The 18,757-nt window shown below is 37.4% G+C and overlaps 1 protein-coding gene across 1 annotated transcript; it reads left to right on the forward strand.

Annotated features, from left to right (window-relative positions):
* The first annotated feature begins 14,813 nt into the window (after window positions 1-14,813).
* On the forward strand, window positions 14,814-18,351 carry LOC138886306 (alpha-farnesene synthase-like). Its single transcript, XM_070167391.1, has 7 exons — window positions 14,814-15,032; window positions 15,120-15,393; window positions 15,862-16,234; window positions 16,324-16,542; window positions 16,667-16,808; window positions 17,625-17,873; window positions 17,976-18,351. Exons 1-7 carry the CDS (start codon window positions 14,853-14,855, stop codon window positions 18,264-18,266), a joined length of 1,728 nt encoding a protein of 575 aa, XP_070023492.1. The 5' UTR covers window positions 14,814-14,852; the 3' UTR covers window positions 18,267-18,351.
* Window positions 18,352-18,757: the final 406 nt, after the last annotated feature.

Consider the following 18,757-nt stretch of genomic DNA (forward strand, 5'->3'; position numbering starts at 1 on the left):
CCAAGCTCCATTTTCTAAAAACCAGCCTCCTTACCAAAACCACTACAGTCCCGGCCTCCACAAAACAATTTCCACCCTCGTGAACCACCCAAGAGGACAAATTTTACACCCATTGGCTTCCAGCCTGTTACCAAAGCTTGTTCAAATGGGTCTGCTACAGCCTGTTCCTCAAACCAGGCAAAACCCAGCATCACTTGCTTACAGAGCCAGTACTGAATGAGCCTATCACTCAGGGGTAGAAGGGCACGACATGGATGATTGTTGGACTCTAAAGAGAGCCGTGGAGAACTTGATAGAACAAAGGAAGATAGTGCTAAGGGATGAAGATATTCCCAATGTGACCAACAACCCACTGTCGGCCCACAACAATGGGCTGGTAATCGGAATGATTTGTGAGGACAAGGAATTTGACCCAGCATTGAAGGCCATCATCGACATCACTGATGTATAAAAGAAACCAAAAGTTGCCCCAAAGCAAGACAAAGGGGAGAAAAAGAACAAAACCACCCCTACAAAGTTGGAGAAGTAAGTTGAAGTTGAAACTGGGGCAATGCCTCCCAAAGATGTCATTCTTTATGTCCTTTGAGGCCGCAAAGAAAACAGATGACTTTAAGTCCTCCTAGGAGATTCGATCTAAATAAGACAACCCAAATGTATGTGCCCAAGGAACTTTATGTGATGCGGAAGCCAATTAATCTACCAAGGTTGAGAGAGCCCATGGTTATTAGCCGCGCATCACAAAAGCCCATGACGGATCCTACCGTTGTGCCCTGGAACTACAACAAATCAATTGTGACTTACAAAGGCAAAGAAATCTCAGGAGAAGTTCAAGAAAATAACCCGGCGGAAAAGTATTTCAATTTGGAAGAGGTGAACAATGCCACTAGAAAGCGCTTCCTATCTAAGAAGCCCGTAAGTGCCGAAGAAGCGGAGGCCTTCTTTCAAAAGATGAAATTGGCGGATTATGAGGTGATCGACCAGCTCCGAAAATTTCCTGCACAAGTCTCCTTGTTATATCTATTGATGAATTCCACCGAACATCAAAATTTATTGATCAAGACCCTTAACGAAGCATATGTGCTTGTTGAGCCTTTTGTAGAGAAGTTGGAGAGAATGCCGAAAGATTTTTCGAAATTAACCAGATCTCCTTCAGCAAAAATGACTTGCCCCCATAAGGGGCCGCACATAACAAATCCCTGCACCTGATAGTCAAATATGAAGGGTACAACATGAAAAGGGTTGTATGGGACGGAGGCTCTTGGGTAGATATTTGCCCACTCTTAACTTTACAGCGTATGGAAATTGTTACCGGGAGAATCTGACCCAACAACGTCTATGTACGTGCCTTCGATGGTATCAAAAGGGACACAATTGGAGAGATTGATATGATTCTGACCATCGGCCCAGTATACTTTGAAGTAACCTTCCAAGTTCTGGACATGGACACGTCCTACAATTTTCTCTTGCGAAGGCCGTGGATTCACGCAACGGGGGTTGTGCCTTCTACTCTCCACTAGATGGTAAAGTTCGAACATGAGGATCAGGAGAGTATGGTTCACGGGGAAGATGAGTAATCGATTTATCGGGACCCGTCAGTTCCATGTCTTGAAGCAAGAGAAGGAAGTGAGCACATAGTCTATCAAGACTTTGAAATCGCGGTTGATGATTAGTGCGAAGAAGGAAAACCTTGTCCTCAACCCTTCCTTTCTAATGCATCAATCATGGTGGCCAAAGAAATGATCAGGCATGACTACAAACCTGGGAAAGGGCTTGGGAAATCGTTGCAAGGAATAGTTGAACCTATCACCCTGACCGCCAGTGAAAAGTTCTTTGGAGTAGGCTTCCAACCTACTCCAGCTGATGTAAGATGGGCAGATGATAGAAAGAATGATGGTTGGGTCTTGCCTCAGCCAGTGTCGTATCTGTACAGAACATTTGTCAAGCCAAAATACAATGAAGAAGAGGAACATAAGGCCATTATGACCGAAGGAATTGAAGAAATCTATAGGGCCATGAGGAAGATAATATATGAAGCCCACATGGTTCAACAAGGGGAAGGCACAAGCACCATTGAGGTGCTGTATATGGGACCTAATGCCAAACTGCATAATTGGAAGGCTACCCCATTCCCAATCAGGCGGGAATCCCGGTAGACCTGTCCTGCCACTTTTTCTGCATCACGAGTTATTCCAGGGTGTAACTCGGATGTTTTCTTTAGTTTCCTATCATTAAATTTCCAATATAACCCTGTTATCTTCAAATTAAATGACATAAAATCAATATTTCATCATCCATTTCTCTTTATTCTTTCTGATTTGGTTATTTTTCTCTTTTATTTCTTCTTTCAGTTCTAATAGTGCGACTTTAAATAACATGACATACTTGCGGACTTCATGCCCAGATCCAAACACGTTGTCTAACTGTAAAAAATGAACCAAGAACCAGAAAATGATGAAGAAGAGGCTTTTAGGGAAATAAATCGGGAATTGGAACAATTTGAGAATAAACCTAAGCCAAACTTGAATGATGGTGAGCAGGTTAATTTGGGTAGTTCTGAAGAAGTTAGGGAAACCAAGATAAGCATTCACACAGATGAGAAAACCCGGGACGCATTGATCCAACTTTTTTTGAGTTCAAAGATGTGTTTGTTTGGTCATACGATGACATGCCAAGAATAAGTGTTGATTTGGTGGTTCATAAGTTGACAACTTACCCCCATTTTCCCCATGTCCAGCAAAAGCAAAGAAAGTTTAAAACCGATATCAGTAACAAAATTAAAGAAGAGGTCACAAAACAGTTGAAAGCGGGGGTGATCCGAGTGGTTAGATACACCACATGGTTAGCCAATGTAGTTCCATTGCCAAAGAAGGAAGGGAAAATTCGAGTGTGTGTGGATTACAGAGATTTAAACAAGGAAAGTCCCAAAAATAACTTCCCTTTTCCGAACATCCACATCCTTGTTGATAACTGCGCCAAACATGAGATACAGTCCTTCGTGGATTGTCACGCAGGATATCACCAGGTATTGATGGATGAAGAAGATGCAGAAAAGACAGCTTTTACCATACCTTGGGGTATATACTGTTACAGAGTCATGCCATTTGGTCTGAAGAACACCGAGGAAACCTACATGAGAGCCATGACTGGAAAATGTTCTTTGATGGGGTGGTGAACGCAAAAGGTGTTGGAATTGGGGCAATCTTGATCTCACCACCAGCCAGCATTATCCAGCCATAGTCTGACTTTGGTTTTTCAGCACAAACAATACCGCCGAGTATGAAGCCTGCATTATGGGTATGAACATGGCAATCGACCAAGATGTCGAAGAATTGTTAATTATGGGAGACTCAGATTTAATTATCCGACAAGCTAAAGGAGAATGGGAAACCCGAGATGTCAAGCTTATTCCTTATAGGCAACATGTGGAAGATCTTGGCAAGCGATTCAAGTTAATAGAATTCAGGTACATCCCTCGCTGTCATAATGAATTAGTTGATGCACTTGCTACTTTTGCCTCGATGCTGCCATACCCAGGCAATGCTCACATTGATCCTTTGGAAATCCAAATCCGGGAAGGGCACGGTTACTGAAATACGGTTGAGGCAGAACCAAATATTCAGCCATGGTACCATGACATCAAAAGATTTATGAAAACACAAGAATACCCCGAGCAAGCCAGCGGGGATCAAAAGAGAACCATCAGACGGCACGCAAGTGGTTTCTTTTTGAGTGGTGATGTCCTATACAAAAGAACTCCAGACCTCAATTTGTTAAGATGTCTTGACGTAGAAGAGGCCCAAAGAATAATGTACGAAGTGCACGCAGGAGTGTGCGGACCCCACATGAATGGGTATGTTTTGGCAAAAAAAATCCTTCGAGCGGGTTATTACTGGATGACCATGGAAAAAGACTGCTTCAGTTTTGTTCGGAAATGTCATCAGTGTCAGGTGCACGGGGATTTGATTCATGCACCAACCACAGAACTGCATCCCATGTCATCACCTTGGCCATTTATGGCTTGGGGCATGGACGTCATTGGGTCGATCGAGCCAAAAGCCTCAAATGGGCACAAATTCATATTGGTCGCCATCGATTATTTCATGAAATGGGTTGAAGCAATCACTCTCAAGTATGTCACCAAGAAAGTTGTGGTAGATTTCGTGCACTCCAATCTTATTTGCCGTTTTGGTATCCCTGCAACTATTATCACAGATAATGCTGCAAGCTTGAATAGTCATTTGATGGGGGAGATATGTGAGCAATTCAAGATAACACATCGGAACTCTACTCCTTACCGTCCCAAAGCCAACTGTGCCGTTGAAGCAGCAAATAAGAACATCAAAAAGATTTTGAGAAAAATGTTTCAAAGTTCCAAGCAGTGGCATGAAAAGTTGCCTTTTGCATTGTTGGGGTATCGCACTACTATGCACATGTCGGTCGGAGCAACCCCGTACCTTTTGGTTTATGGCACTGAAGTCATAATACCCGCGGAAGTTGAAATCCCTTCTCACCGGATCATTGTGGAAGCTGAAATTGAAGACAGTGAGTGGGTCAAAGCCCGCCTGGAGCAGTTAACCCTGATTGATGAGAAGCGAATGGCCGCAGTCTTACACGGGCAGTTGTAGCAACAAATATTGGCCCGTTCTTACAACAAGAAAGTGCGGCCTAGAAATTTTGAAGTGGGGCAACTCATTCTAAGGCATATTCTTCCCATCATTAGGAAGCAAAAGAGAAATTTGCTCCCAATTGGAAAGGCCCATACATCATCAGAAAGATATTGCCTAGAGAAGCATTGTACTTGGGAGATATCAAAGGAAATGATCTCGAGGCAGCTGTAAATGCAGACGCGGTCAAAAGGTATTATGTCTAGTCTTTCTACAGCAATAGCACTATCCGATTGGAATGATGAAGGCTTTCATTCTCGCTACCCCAAACACTCCAATCCTTTTGCTAAACCTTTGAGCCAGTTACTTTTCTTTCATTACCCTCTTTGGAACTCTAAAAAACAACAACAAACGCAAAATGTTTTCCTGAACTACGTTCGACTTGATTACGAAAGGATATGTAGGCAGCCTCTCTCTATGGTTCAGTCATACCGAAACAAAAATCCAATTTCCCACCAAAAGTGAAATTGGAAAAGATGTTATTATGATTTGGCGATGATCACGCTCGAACGGTTCCAAAGTTGTAATTCGATCCATGTTCTTTTTACCCAAACCTGATTCAAGTCCTTCCGATCAATCGGCAAAAGGTTTTTCAAAATCGGAGAATGTGGTCTTTTGGATCCGGTGCAATCAAGATGAGAGAAATAAAACGAGAGAGTCTTGTTAGTGAAAACTCGTAAAAGAGCACTATAAGGCGATGGTGAGAAGACAAATGAGAGAGGTCGATTGGTGAATACCCGAAAAGGGCACCGTTGATCGAAAATAAAGAACCCCTCACCGCCACTGGTACTAAAAGGGTCCTGGCAATTTTTCGTGGTTTAAAAAACATGGGTCGCAATGGGTATGTGAGAAGTTGGATTAGTTGTGCAGATCGAGTATCCAGTCCAAGAAGCATATCATGTCTATTTGAAGTCTGCATGTATCCTAGATAAGTCCGTTTCTTCTTGCCCGAAAGGGACACTTCTCCTTAAATTCATTTTCCTGTCCTTTGTTTACTTTTCCTTGAATCCCTTTCGGTCTAACTTTGTTCTGAAGCTAATGCAAAGAAAAGGTGGCAAGATTGGTTTTACAGAGTTCTGCTTAATAAAAGCCAAGTCCAAATAAAAGTACCCAGCCTCAGCGGGTGCATCAAGTCGATCCTGACTGGCCATGATAACTGATGCTTTGAAATCGGAGTTTATTGAAAATGAAAAGAAATCCCAAGTCAAAGCCCCTAGAGGCAAAATAAAATGAAAGGGCCAAAGCCTATAAGACGTCATGAGAAATTTTGAAAAGTTGAGCTTGTCGAATTTCGGATAGAGATCAATCTTTTGAAAAGCCAGCAAGCAGCAGAGGTTCTCACCAAAAAGAGCTGAGCCAAGATCAAGTGGTTAAAAACAACGAAGGCCACAAAACCAACCACTGTTTCAAACTAATAATTGTTCTTCGTTTGAAAAGTTGAAACAGGTGCAACCCAAAGCAACCGAGTGAGAAGCAGGTGCAACCGAAAGGGAAAAGATGCGCAAGAGCTAGAAATAGCTTACCGCAACAACCACTCCAAATAAGGTAAGATCACTCCAAGTTTCTTTCCCGCATTTTATTGAAAAATGGAAATTAAAAAAAAAAAAAGAAGTAAAAAAAAATGTTAACTTGGGACTCCCAACCTCAATCTTCTACGCCTTTTTGTCAACATTAGGACTCCAATCCCTGAGTTGAGATATTTAGACATAGGGCCTCCATTCCCTAGTTGCCTTTTTTACCAACATTAGGGCTCCAAACCCTGAGTTGGGATTTTTAGACATAGGGCATCCATTCCCTAGCCGCCTTTTACCAACATTAGGGCTCCAATCCCCGAGTTGAGTTTTTAGACATAGGTCCTCCATTTCCTAGTCGCCTTTTATCAACATTAGGGCTCCAACCCCTGAGTTGAGTTTTTAGACATAGGAGCCCCATTCCCTAGTCACCTTTTACCAACATTAGGGCTTCAACCCCTGAGTTGAGTTTTTAGACATAGGACCTCCATTCCCTAGTCGCCTTTTACTAACATTAGGGCCACAACCCCTGAGTTGAGTTTTTAGACATAGGGCCTCCATTCCCTAGTCGATTTTTACCAACATTAGGGCTCCAACCCCTGAGTTGAGTTTTCAGACATATGTCCTCCATTCCCTAGTCGCCTTTTACCAACATTAGGGCTCCAATCCCTGAGTTGAGATTTTTTTAGACATAGGGCCTCCATTCCCTACTCGCCTTTTACCAACATTAGGGCTCTAACCCCTAAGTTGAGTTTTTAGACGTAGGGCCTTCATTCCTTGGTCGCCTTTTACCAACATTAGGGCTCCAATTCATGAGTTGAGCTTTTTTTAGACATAGGGCCTCCATTCCCTAGTCGCCTTTTACCAACATTAGGGCTTCAATCCCTAAGTTGAGATTTTTTTTTAGACATAGGGCCTCCATTCCCTAGTCACCTATTACCAACATTAGGGCTCCAATCCTTGAGTTGAGATTTTTTTAGATATAGGGCCTCCATTCCCTAGTCGCCTTTTACCAACATTAGGGCTTCAACCCCTGAGTTGAGTTTTTAGACATAGGGACTCCATTCCCTAGTCTCCTTTTACCAACATTAGGGCTCCAATCCCTGAGTTGAGATTTTTTTTAGACATAGGGCATCCATTCCCTAGTCGCCTTTTACCAACATTAGGGCTCCAATCCCTGAGTTGAGTTTTTAGACATAGGGCCTCCATTCCCTAGTCACCTTTTGCCAATATTAGGGCTCTAATCCCTGAGTTGAGATTTTTAGACATAGGGCCTCTATTCCCTAATTGCCTTTTACCAACATTAGGGATCCAATCCCTGAGTTGAGATTTTTAGACATAGGGCATCCATTCCCTAGTCGCCTTTTACCAACATTAGGGCTCCAATCCCTGAGTTGTGATATTTAGACATAGGGACTCCATTCCCTAGTCGCCTTTTGTCAACATTAGGGCTCCAATCCCTGAGTTGAGCTATTTAGACATAGGGCCTCCATTCCCTAGTCGTCTTTCACCAACATTAGGGCTCCAATCCCTGAGATGAGTTTTTAGATATAGGGCTCCATTCCTTAAATCTTTCCTATCACAACCCTTATTTTATTGCTTTCAATAGAGAAATAATGTAGATTTTAGTTGCAAATAACTCGCGAAAATTTCCTATTTAAAACTGGGGCAGAAGAATTTTGTTCATTTGTTTGTTTTGGGTGTTTGGGCAGGTTTTACCTAGAGGCACAGTATTCGAGATGACCAAAAGAATGAGTCTCAATCCAGAACAAAGAAAAGAAGTAAAAGAACAAAAAAAAGTGGATTAAAAGGTTAAAGCGGAGAAAGATGCGGACTTCCCAAGATATGATTGAATTCATAAGCTTCGCATGTCCCGCCTTGACCCAAAACTGAAGAAAGAACTAGCACCTACAGCTAATGAGCATCAAGATTCAGATCGGAGTCCACAGCAAGAACCCGCTAAGACTCAAGATCAAGCCTCAAGAGATTTATAGATAGGAATCTTGTACCTCATAGTTGATAGGTTTAGCTAGCTTAGCTTTTTACTTTCAATTTTGGTGTAATAAGGAGCTCAGCAAGCAAAAACAGTAGCAACAGTAGTAAAATCACAGCTTTCTCGGTAGTCCCAGCTACCAAAACATCCAGAACTACACTGACCTGATTCCTTTATAGCCAAGGATATGTAGGAAACCTTTGAAGCAAGGATTGGTCAGACTCTTTTCAAAAAATGTTTCTCATGGAGTTTCAAACAGGCAAAAATACCTCATAATTGCTCATTTTATCTTTGCCCGAAAACCTTTCGTGTCTCCGAGCAAAGAGGGGCAGCTGTGAGCACGTGATTTTTGCCCCACATGGGTTACTCCTACAGAATTCCAATAATTAGGTTTCTTCTTTTAATTATTTGTTATTTTAGGGATTTTTGTAGGATTTTTATTTAATTATTTGCATTTTGTGCATGTTTAAATTTATTTAAATTATGAAAAATACCAAAATATCATGCATTGCATTTAGGATTTATTTTGTAATTTTTAGGATTAATTAATTAATTATTTGCTTTATTAAAAAAGAAAATCACCAAATTGGCCAATTTCTACATTTTTTCCTTTTTATTGATTTTTCTCTTTTCATTTAGGATTAAAGTAGATTTTATAAATTTTTAATAAATTAATTAGTTTAATTTTTCATATTCTAGGTAATTTAGGATTTTTAATTATTAGAATTTTTAATTAAAAAGAGAGAGAGAGAGAAGAAAGAAAGAAAAGAATTTGAAAATAAAAGAAAAAAGAAGAGGGTAATTTCCGGAATTGGGTCCCAAAAGAGCCCAAATTTTATCCCAAACTCGTCCAAATAACCAGGGTCAAAATTGGTTCACCCGGTCCATTTCATGTGACCCCAAACGACCCTGTTTTATCCCAAATTGATCCCAGTCGTTGGATCTTATCAATCCAACGGCTCGGAACTGATCTGTCCTTTACCATAGAACTGTCCTAATGTGACCACCACTACCCCCTAATTCAACCCTCACTCCGTCTCTCCCCTCTCTCAAAATACCAAACCCTAGCCGCCCCTATACTCCATCGCCGCTCCACCGCAAACCACCCACCGGAAATCGCCTCACGACGATTCTGGTGGTCCAATCACCTTGGAAATAACACCACAGATTCCCCTCTATCTCCTCCTTCCAAATATCCACTCCTCTTTCCTCGAATCCCCGCCGAGCTCTTCGAATCTTGAATCGAAGAAGTTGGCCGAAACCCTAAGTCACCCAAAGAGCCCCAAATTCACACCATGGGATCCTCGTCCCCTCCTCATCCTAAATCCCCAATCAATTTTCTTCAAATCCCAACTGAATAGCTCGAATCTCGGATCTAAGATTCAAACCCAAAAAATAAAAATAAAAACTAATCTTCTTAAATCAACCCCAAAGCTTCGATGCTTCTTCTTCCTTTGAGTTTAGGCTTTCATAATTATTTTCTCTCAAGGAGATCCAGTTAAAACCATGCAGAGCTGGATCCCTTGGAGGAAAAGACCTCTGTTGGTCAAGGCAAGCACGGGCTTCATAAGCTTCTTTCATTTTTTCCAGTCCCAATGGTAAGTTTTGTCACTTGTATTTCCCATTCTTCTTTTCTTCTTTCTTTCTCCCTCTTTCTTTTTCAAAGACGAGTCAATGTTCTTCGTAATTTGATTTTCAGTTCTGTAAATTTGATTGTTTAGTTAGTAATTTTTTTTGTTCTAGAATGCATTAGTTACTCCAGTTTGTTTTGTTCAAGTTTCATTAGGTTTTGCTAATTTACTATTAATTCCAGATTAATCTAGCTTATTAGAATAATTAGCACTTTCAGTTATTTTAGTGTGAATATATCGTTTTAATTAGCCTTTAAGTCTAGTTTGATTTCATGAGCTTATTATGATTTGGTTTCATATCTCAATTGAAGCATTTTGAATATGGTAGCTTTAATTTTGATTACATTAGATTAATTAGGGTTAATGTTAGAGGCATAGACAACCTAATTGTTCTTTTCTTCTTTATGTTTCTGTGATATATTTAATTGATGAAAACATGTTCGAATCTCATGAGCTGGAGTAATTAGGTTTCCATTTTCTTTCATTTTAGGCTCAAGTCCTTAATCAGGCGTAGATAATTTATTCACTCTATTTCTGTCATCAGTTTAGTTTGAAATTAGTATTCTTTAGGATTAATTAGATAAGCAACCTTTATTGATCAATAGGTTAGTTTTAAAATAGAATGAAATCAGCATGTTTTTGTTTCAGCATTAATTGGGTTTTTCTGATGCTTTCTAGTTTTATTTGGCTTGATTTGGCAATCAATAGAACTTAGGGACTTGCTTTGAATTAAAAGAACCTAGGTAAAACTGAAATAAGGGATAGCCTAGGGGGTAAAATTGGACTTTCACTTAGGCTGAAATCAGAAGGTTCTAGTATTTAGGACAGTTGTCCTTATCCTTAGCAAAAAATGCTGATATTGGATAAGAAAAAGGACAGACAGTTGTATAGAAAGGGATGTACTATTCTGAAATTTAGGAATTTAGGTTAGAATATTCCCTTTTGATGACATTTCTTGCACACTCTATAAAAGGGAACATCGCTCGCTCACACACAGAGATTTTTCCAGCACTGATTTACTGCACAAAAAATCATTCTTCTGCTGAAAAGACTAAGTTTCAAATTTGAGAAAAACTTTCCTCTTTGGTTTTCTGAAAAGCTGAATATAACTTGAAGTAGAAGAACTTCTCTTGGTCTTCTTGAGGTGAAATCTCTGGGTTTTTGAAAGCTGAAGTTGGTTTCTGATTTGGTTGTTTGTTTGGTTTCATGATGTTGCTCACTATTCTGGAAGAATCAGCTGTTCTAGTGACCTTTATTTGGTCTTGTTTGAATCATCTCTAGGTATGTAACCATATTTTGGCTATGAGAATGACTCTACTTGTGCAATCTGAAGTTATTCATGATTATATGCGTATGGATGCATGTGTCAACGGTAGAAATTAATGTGTTGTTCATTACTCTTCATCAGCTTTTTCATGTGTCTTTCTTTGCATTTCAGAATGTAGAAAAGTGGTGTCAAAATAGCATCAATAGTTGTATCTTATGACAGTATTTAGGTTCAGTTCATAATGCTTTCTTTCTCTCCTTCATCTGATTCTTTTTCATTCCAAAATGTTGCTTTCATTTGTCTTTTGGTTGTCTGATCATAAGTTATAGCCTATTCGTTTAGCCACTAGTTGGTTGGACCAATTAGTTCTGAAAGCTTTCGAGGTAGGATTTACATGTTTTGGGAAAGAAGATGATGATACTAGGATTTTGAGCTGAAGTCTTTTAATGGTTTATGTGTTTAACCTTCAATATGGTTAAACTCATGAATAATCATCTTCTTTTATTATTATTGCATTCTTAAGCTTTAACTTAGGTCTGTCAAGGTAGTATGATGAAGTAATCTTGTGAATATGACCTTTTCCATGGTCAGATCTATGAGATACTTAAGAAACAAGGCTGATTTTGCCATAAGAAGTCTCATGTTGGGAGCCTGGGCAAGTAGCTCTGTAAGAAGCAACTCTGTAGTTGAGTTCTTGCAGAATTGGCACATTGGATTCGAAGAGGTAATCAAAGGGAAACCTGGAATCAGTAGAAGCCTTCATTTACTGTATTTTTGTTCCTTTAGAATTTTTCGGATTATCAGCTTTTAATGTATTGGATTCTTTAGTAGTTTAGACTTTATTGTATAATTTTGGACTTACAAATTTGTAATCTGGATTGTTAATTTTTTTTTAAATCTAGATTAGTTATCAGTAAGCCTACAAAAGTGGGCTATTTTGTTCGAGCAATAAATGCATTCAGAGATATGTGCAAAGTTTGGTATTGGGTCAAAATTAGGCCCAAACCTTGGGCCTATTCGATACAAGTCTGGCCCGAGCCATTTGGGCGCATTTGGACCTCACGAGTTGATCCAACAGAATTTAATTCTTCAAATTTCCTCTGCAATGAATATACTTGGGGCTGTGTGTAATTGTAAATTGAGTTGTATTTGCAAACAAGCCCAAGTCTTGGGCTCATCGAGCAAATCTGACCTAGGTGTTTGGGCCTGGGTTATAAACACAAACCCAGGATTTACCTCATAGGTCATGGCATAAATGTGACATTTGTTTGCAAATCGTATGTATTGTGATTAACATTCAATTTTGGTGTTTGTGAACCTGGATTTCTTTAGCTCAAAGAGAATGTTTCTCTTGTAGTTATTGATATGTGTGTACCATGGCTAAAAATGCAAAAGGGGTAGATAGGCCAAATCAGGAAATTTAGTAACTGGACCTGCCTGAGTTAGCCCAATGTGGGCACAAACTTGTCTAAATTCTCAATAAAAGGCAAAATCTATCAAGTTCTTTCTCTAATGGGCCAAGTCTTAGGCCCCAAATGTAGCTCCATCTAAAAGGTGAACATTTCTTCTTAATTTAACTAGGCCCGGATTTCCTATTTCTAATTAAACGCTCTCTTGTTTTAAGCCTCAAAATTAGTGGTCTTAACTAAATAAAATGAAACCCCTTTAGTAAAATAGATAGGGGTGTGTCATATACGAATATAATCTTTTAATTTATGGCCCTCATATAAATTTATTAATTTAAAAATGCTTTAAATAATCGTAGTTTGCTTTAGGCCCGATTTAGATTAGTATTGCGATTATGTATACGTTCGCGTAACATAACTGCAAATTAAACTCTTAAAAGACTCGAGGGATGCGTACGCGCAACGTCAACCAAATTCTTGTTAACAAATAAACAAAGCGTTATTAATCGTGGACACGTTCGTGTGACATGGTTTTTGGACGTGCCAAAGGAAGAGAGTATACGTACGCGTAACTCGATTCTTTAATTACGAATAATCAAGTTTTTAAAAGCGGTAAAAAAGATAATTGCACATAAGTCTTAAAAATGAGTAGTTAAACATTTAAGCCAAGTATAAATTGCTAAGCGATCGTGCTAGAACCACGGAACCCGAAAATGCCTAACACCTTCTCCCGGGTTAACAGAATTCCTTACTTAGAATTTCTGGTTTGCAGACTTCAAAAGGAAAGTCGAAATTTCCTCGATTTGGGATTTAAAATAAACCGGTGACTTGGGACACCAATTAAATTATCCCAAGTGGCGACTCTGAAATCAAATAAATAATTTCATTTCGAATAATGTCACTTATATTGGAAAAACTCCCTATTATCACTTTCGGGTGTGTAAAAAAAGAGGTGTGACAGTATTGCTAATTAATAAGCCATAATAAATATTAACATAATCTAAAAATACTATATAGGTCATGCTAAAATAAGTATAGGTAAAGTACTATTAATTACATAATTGAGCACTAAAGAAAAAATAAATTAAGTCATGCATTTTCATTATAAACCAATGTAAAACTTAAAAATAGATATCCAACACTATTGTCATTCCTAGTGTTGAATTGAATTTCTTTTGTTTGCATTAGTATTGATTTGAACTTTGTTTGAGTTACTACATTTATGGGCTATAAAATTTATTTACCCTTCAAGAATGTTAAGTCCTTGAAATAATATTTTAAAAAATAAAACTGTAAAAAAGTTTTAAAAATGTTTATAAATTACATTACAATAAATATTTATATGTATAAAATATTTTTAAAAATTATATAAATATACTATCGGGTTGGTTTGGTTTCGGTTTGAGTTTTTTTAGTTAAAACCAATTATGGTCGGATTTTTTTTAATACCAAATTAAATCAAACCAAACCACAATCGAATTTATTTTCTTATTTAACTCAAATTATCGATTTGATATGGTTTATCGGTTTTCTTTGTACACACCCCTATGGCACATCATGGATCTTTTATTTTCTTACGTCGGTCAAAAAACGTGGTGTGACATAAAACTATGTAAGGTAATCAGTTGTTAAAATGGTTTGTTGGTGGAAGCGTATTGGCAGTTTCTAGTTATTGCTTTTTTTCAATATATAGACATCATTTTGAATTATTTTTAAATTACAAAAGTTAAAATTTATATTAAAGCTTTGTGCAATAAGCTGAAAGTTGGAACACTATCCGCAAGATTTTATTTATTTAAACGAGTGTCCAGAAAACGTTAAGAGGACAAACTTGTCAAAACTTGATTACCTGAGGAATCTTTGAGTCTAGAAGGTGAACTGAGCGTCACTTCCAAGTCTACATTCCACACAATAGTTTTCTCATCTTGAGTAGTTTAAAACGTTTTTTGTATTCCACTTGGTGGCGGACCCAGAATTTTGTCCAAGCGGTATAAGCGATAAGTCCATAACTAACATAAGTGGTATAAACCGTATAAGTGGGTTCAAAAATAATTTTTATACAAAATTTGCCTTGCTTTAGCCATAATTTATACATATACACAGTATTATATTTTTGTATTTTAAGTTTTTTTTTTTCGAATTAAGGACTACTCCAATTCTATTTTTGTTCCCCTCTCTCAGTCTCTCTCTCTTATACATGACAGAATAAGTTTGTTTGCTTTATGCATTCTAGCTCGATATTTCCCTGCTCAATATCGAGCTAGAATGCATAAATAAATACATCACCGACAAAGTATTTCTTTTACCTATAAATGCTCTTCGAAGTTATATGAAAGATCTCCACAATTATTCTTGTATCTTCTCCAACTCTATTTTTCCAATGTATGATACTATCCCAAACCACGTCTTACAGAAATATTGTGTCCCTTTTTCCACTATGCAGACACAGAAAGTTCATAGTACTACTAAAAAACAAAGCCGTCCTGAAAGGAAGATTTCTACCTATAAACCAAACATTTGGAAATATGATCATCTACTTACTCTTACAAGTGAATATTCTGTGAGTATTTAATTACTTTTATCTCTCTTAATTAATGTTCATGTTCGTAATTTTTTGTAATATATAATTAATTGCTACTGCATGCAGGAAGAGAAGTACAAAGTTGAGGTTGAGAAGATAAAGGAGGAATTGAGTTGCACATACTTTTCAAACAGTACTATTAGTCCAGTGGACCTGCTAGAGCTTATAGACAGCATTGACAAACTTGGACTCAGTTGTTACTTCGAGGTTGAAACCAAGGAAGCTTTGGGAAAGATAATAATGTCCGTCAAAACTAATTCCAGCTCGACGGAGGAGGATCTGTATGCTACTGCATTGTGCTTCAGGCTTCTAAGGGAACACGGCTACCATGCTCCTCAAGGTTATATATCAACTTAATATTATAAGTAATTAATAATGTGGTTATCCATCATCTAATTAACAGCGGCACAACTAGGATTTAGACTATGCGGACAGGGACGGTTCAATAGAATTAGAGGTCTAAACCCAATTATCTTAATGAGGGGCCTTAACTTTATTTAGTAAAATTCATCATCTAATTAACAGTGACACAACCAGGATGGCCAGCAAGTTTTCGAACTGGTAATCGAAATAGAGCCAGAGTTTACAAAGTTATTGAAAAATAATCACTATTTTGCTGAAATACGGAAAGGTCCAGCATAATATACGAGATTATGGTGGATTATGCTGTCCTGCATATAAATTTCAGTATATTATGTTAGAACTGCAGCACACGAAAAGTTCCAGCATAATATGGGGGATTATGGAGCTCCCCAATATAATGTCTTTCTAATTTAATTTCAAGTTGTTTTTTATCGTTGTACTACAGATGTGTTAAAGGACTTCTTCGATGGCAAAGGAAAGCTGAAAGTCTCAGATGTGAAAACACTGTTGGAGCTTTTGGAAGGGTCATATCTGAGCATGGAAGGTGAAAACTTACTAGACGACACACGATTGTTCATAACCAAAAAACTCAAGAGTCTTGTATCTAAATCAGATTACACATTTACTAATAAGGAATATTTGAGCAATAGCTTGAGTTGTCCATTTGCATGGAGAGTGAAATGGTATGCCGTAAGAAGACACATCTCTGCTCAAGAACTTGAATGCAACAATGCAAATCCAATGTTGCTGAAGTTGGCAAAACTTAACTTCAATATAATTCAAGCCACGCACCAACAGGATCTCAAACACGTATTAAGGTACGTACTTAAAACATGCATGTCAAATGAGAATCACTTTAATTTCTTCTTGTTTTTTATACGAAAATAATTTCTTGTGAATTTGACAGATGGTGGAGGAATGTTTCAATAGTTGAAGATTTGAGCTTTACAAGGGATCGGATAGTGGAAAGCTTCTTTTGTGCTGTAGGAGTTTCCTCTGAGCCTCAACATGGAAGCATGAGAATATGGCTCACCAAAGTGATTGAGTTGGTGCTAATAATAGATGATGTTTATGATATTTATGGCTCATTAGCCCAAGTGCAGCAATTCACTCGTGCCATAGAGACGTAATTTCTCCCAAACTCAACATTTGATACAAGTTAAAATTAATTAACCATCATGTAATTTAAATACTACTACGTACATACGTAATAATCATGCATAAAAAGGAGATTTTTCACATTTAATTAGGTGGGATCCAAATGAAGTAGAAGGGCTGCCAGAATGTATGCAGATCTGTTTCAGGTCTTTGCATGATACAATAGAAGAGATATCTGTTGAAATTCAACAACAAAAGGGTGGCCTTTCAGCATTACCTTACCTGAAACAAGTGGTAAGTACTAAAGTAGTCTTCATATATATATATATATATATATATATATGTATGTATGTATGTATATATATATGTATGTATATATAGTGCTTATATGCCAAGACTGAAGTGCCCGAAAGCCGAACTCCTTCTCTCCTATGCTAAATACTAATGGCATCGGTTGTTTCAGGAGATAAATGAAGTACTCTATTTAAATAAAATACACCATCAAAATTTTCCCATAAGCTAAAGCAACTTGGTTCCAATATATATATGTATGGGCTCTAGGTTACTGCATGCCTTCATACTAGATGTATTATCATGTCACTTAATTACGTATATACCATTTCCGACCCGAATTAGTTGGCATGATTCGCTAAAGCCAAAAAATGTGAACTTTGATTAACATTTTAAAATATTTTTTTTATCATATTGATATAAGAAAATTTTTAACTTGTAGTACTACCGTATAATTTTTGAATATCAAAATTTTATTTTTGAATATCAAAATTTTAATTTTGAATTATTAAGTTGATCTAGTATAATCTAGTTTCGAATATTAATCAAATTGATGTTTGAGAAGTGAAACATGACAACTAACTTGGAATAGAAGGAATACTAATTATTAATTATCTATTTTTTTCTATGACAGGAAAAAAACTTAAGATCAAATCCGAATAAGTGAAGCTGTAATTGAAAGCGAAACGCACCATGTAGTCACGTCTTTTATTTTATTTTTGTCTAACCTGTGTTCATTACATCTTTTACATGTCTCTTTAATTTCCATGCATGTTTTACGAAAGTTTTCTCTGATATTATTTCAATAATATATTTTAGTGGGTCAACTTTTGCAAAGCGTTGCTGTTGGAAGCAACGTGGTACCACAAAGGCCATATACCAACACTTGAAGAGTACCTTAATAATGGGTGGATCTCATCTTCCGGCCCTTTGCTTTCCTTTCATGTGATTTTTGGTCTAACAAATACAATCACAAAAGAAACCCTTCATTTATACGAAGATTGCCGTGAAACTATTTACCATACTTCGGTTGTAATTCGACTTTGCAATGATCAGGGTACCTCAGCGGTAAAACCTCAAGCTTTTACCTCTCTCTTTTTATGTGCTTTCCATTCTAATAATTTCCCCATTTGGCTAGTTCTTAATTTTCATAATATTTTTTTCATGTAGGCGGAGCTAGAGAGAGGTGATGTTGCTTCATCAATTTTATGTTACATGCAACAAGAAAATGTTTTAGAGGATGTAGCCCGTGAGCATATCGAAAGCATAATTTTGGATTCGTGGAAAAAGATCAATTACCATTTTAATACTCTTTCTACATCACAACAAAAACTCGTCAAACATGTAATAAATGAAGCCCGGATGGCACACGTCATGTACCAATTTGGAGATGGATTTGGGGTTCAAGATGGTGAAACTCGAGATCAAGTCTTGTTCAACTTGGTTCATCCTATTACTTAATTTCTGTGATAATTTAATTTCGGCCTATTCACTTTCGTCCTATTCATATTCATGGTGGTTTGACATACTTGTAATTTGCCAAGAGAAGAATTACAAATAAAAATCAATTAATATTTCTTTAAGAAATACGTGAAAACATTTATTGACTTGATCAGTTGAAGAACTTTATCGGATGTCCCCGAAAGGACCTTAAGTTGAAAAAATTGAGATGGGTAAAAATTAAGAAGAATTCATAGAAATAGCCGCTCATTCAATCGCTTAAAATAAAAATAGTCGGAGATCTATAGTATGTATATAATGCATATATAATATATGCATAATCGTGTATAATTCATGTATAATCAATATATACTGGCTAAGAAAAATAAACAGTAAATCTATGGCATCGGTTGTTTCAGGAGATAAATGAAGTACTCTATTTAAATAAAATACACCATCAAAATCTATATAAATCTATGGACAAAAGGTAGCTAAGAATTTTTCAAACCACT

The sequence above is a fragment of the Nicotiana sylvestris genome, chromosome 2 (assembly GCF_000393655.2).
Source record: "Nicotiana sylvestris chromosome 2, ASM39365v2, whole genome shotgun sequence".
In the NCBI taxonomy this organism is placed as follows: domain Eukaryota; kingdom Viridiplantae; phylum Streptophyta; class Magnoliopsida; order Solanales; family Solanaceae; genus Nicotiana; species Nicotiana sylvestris.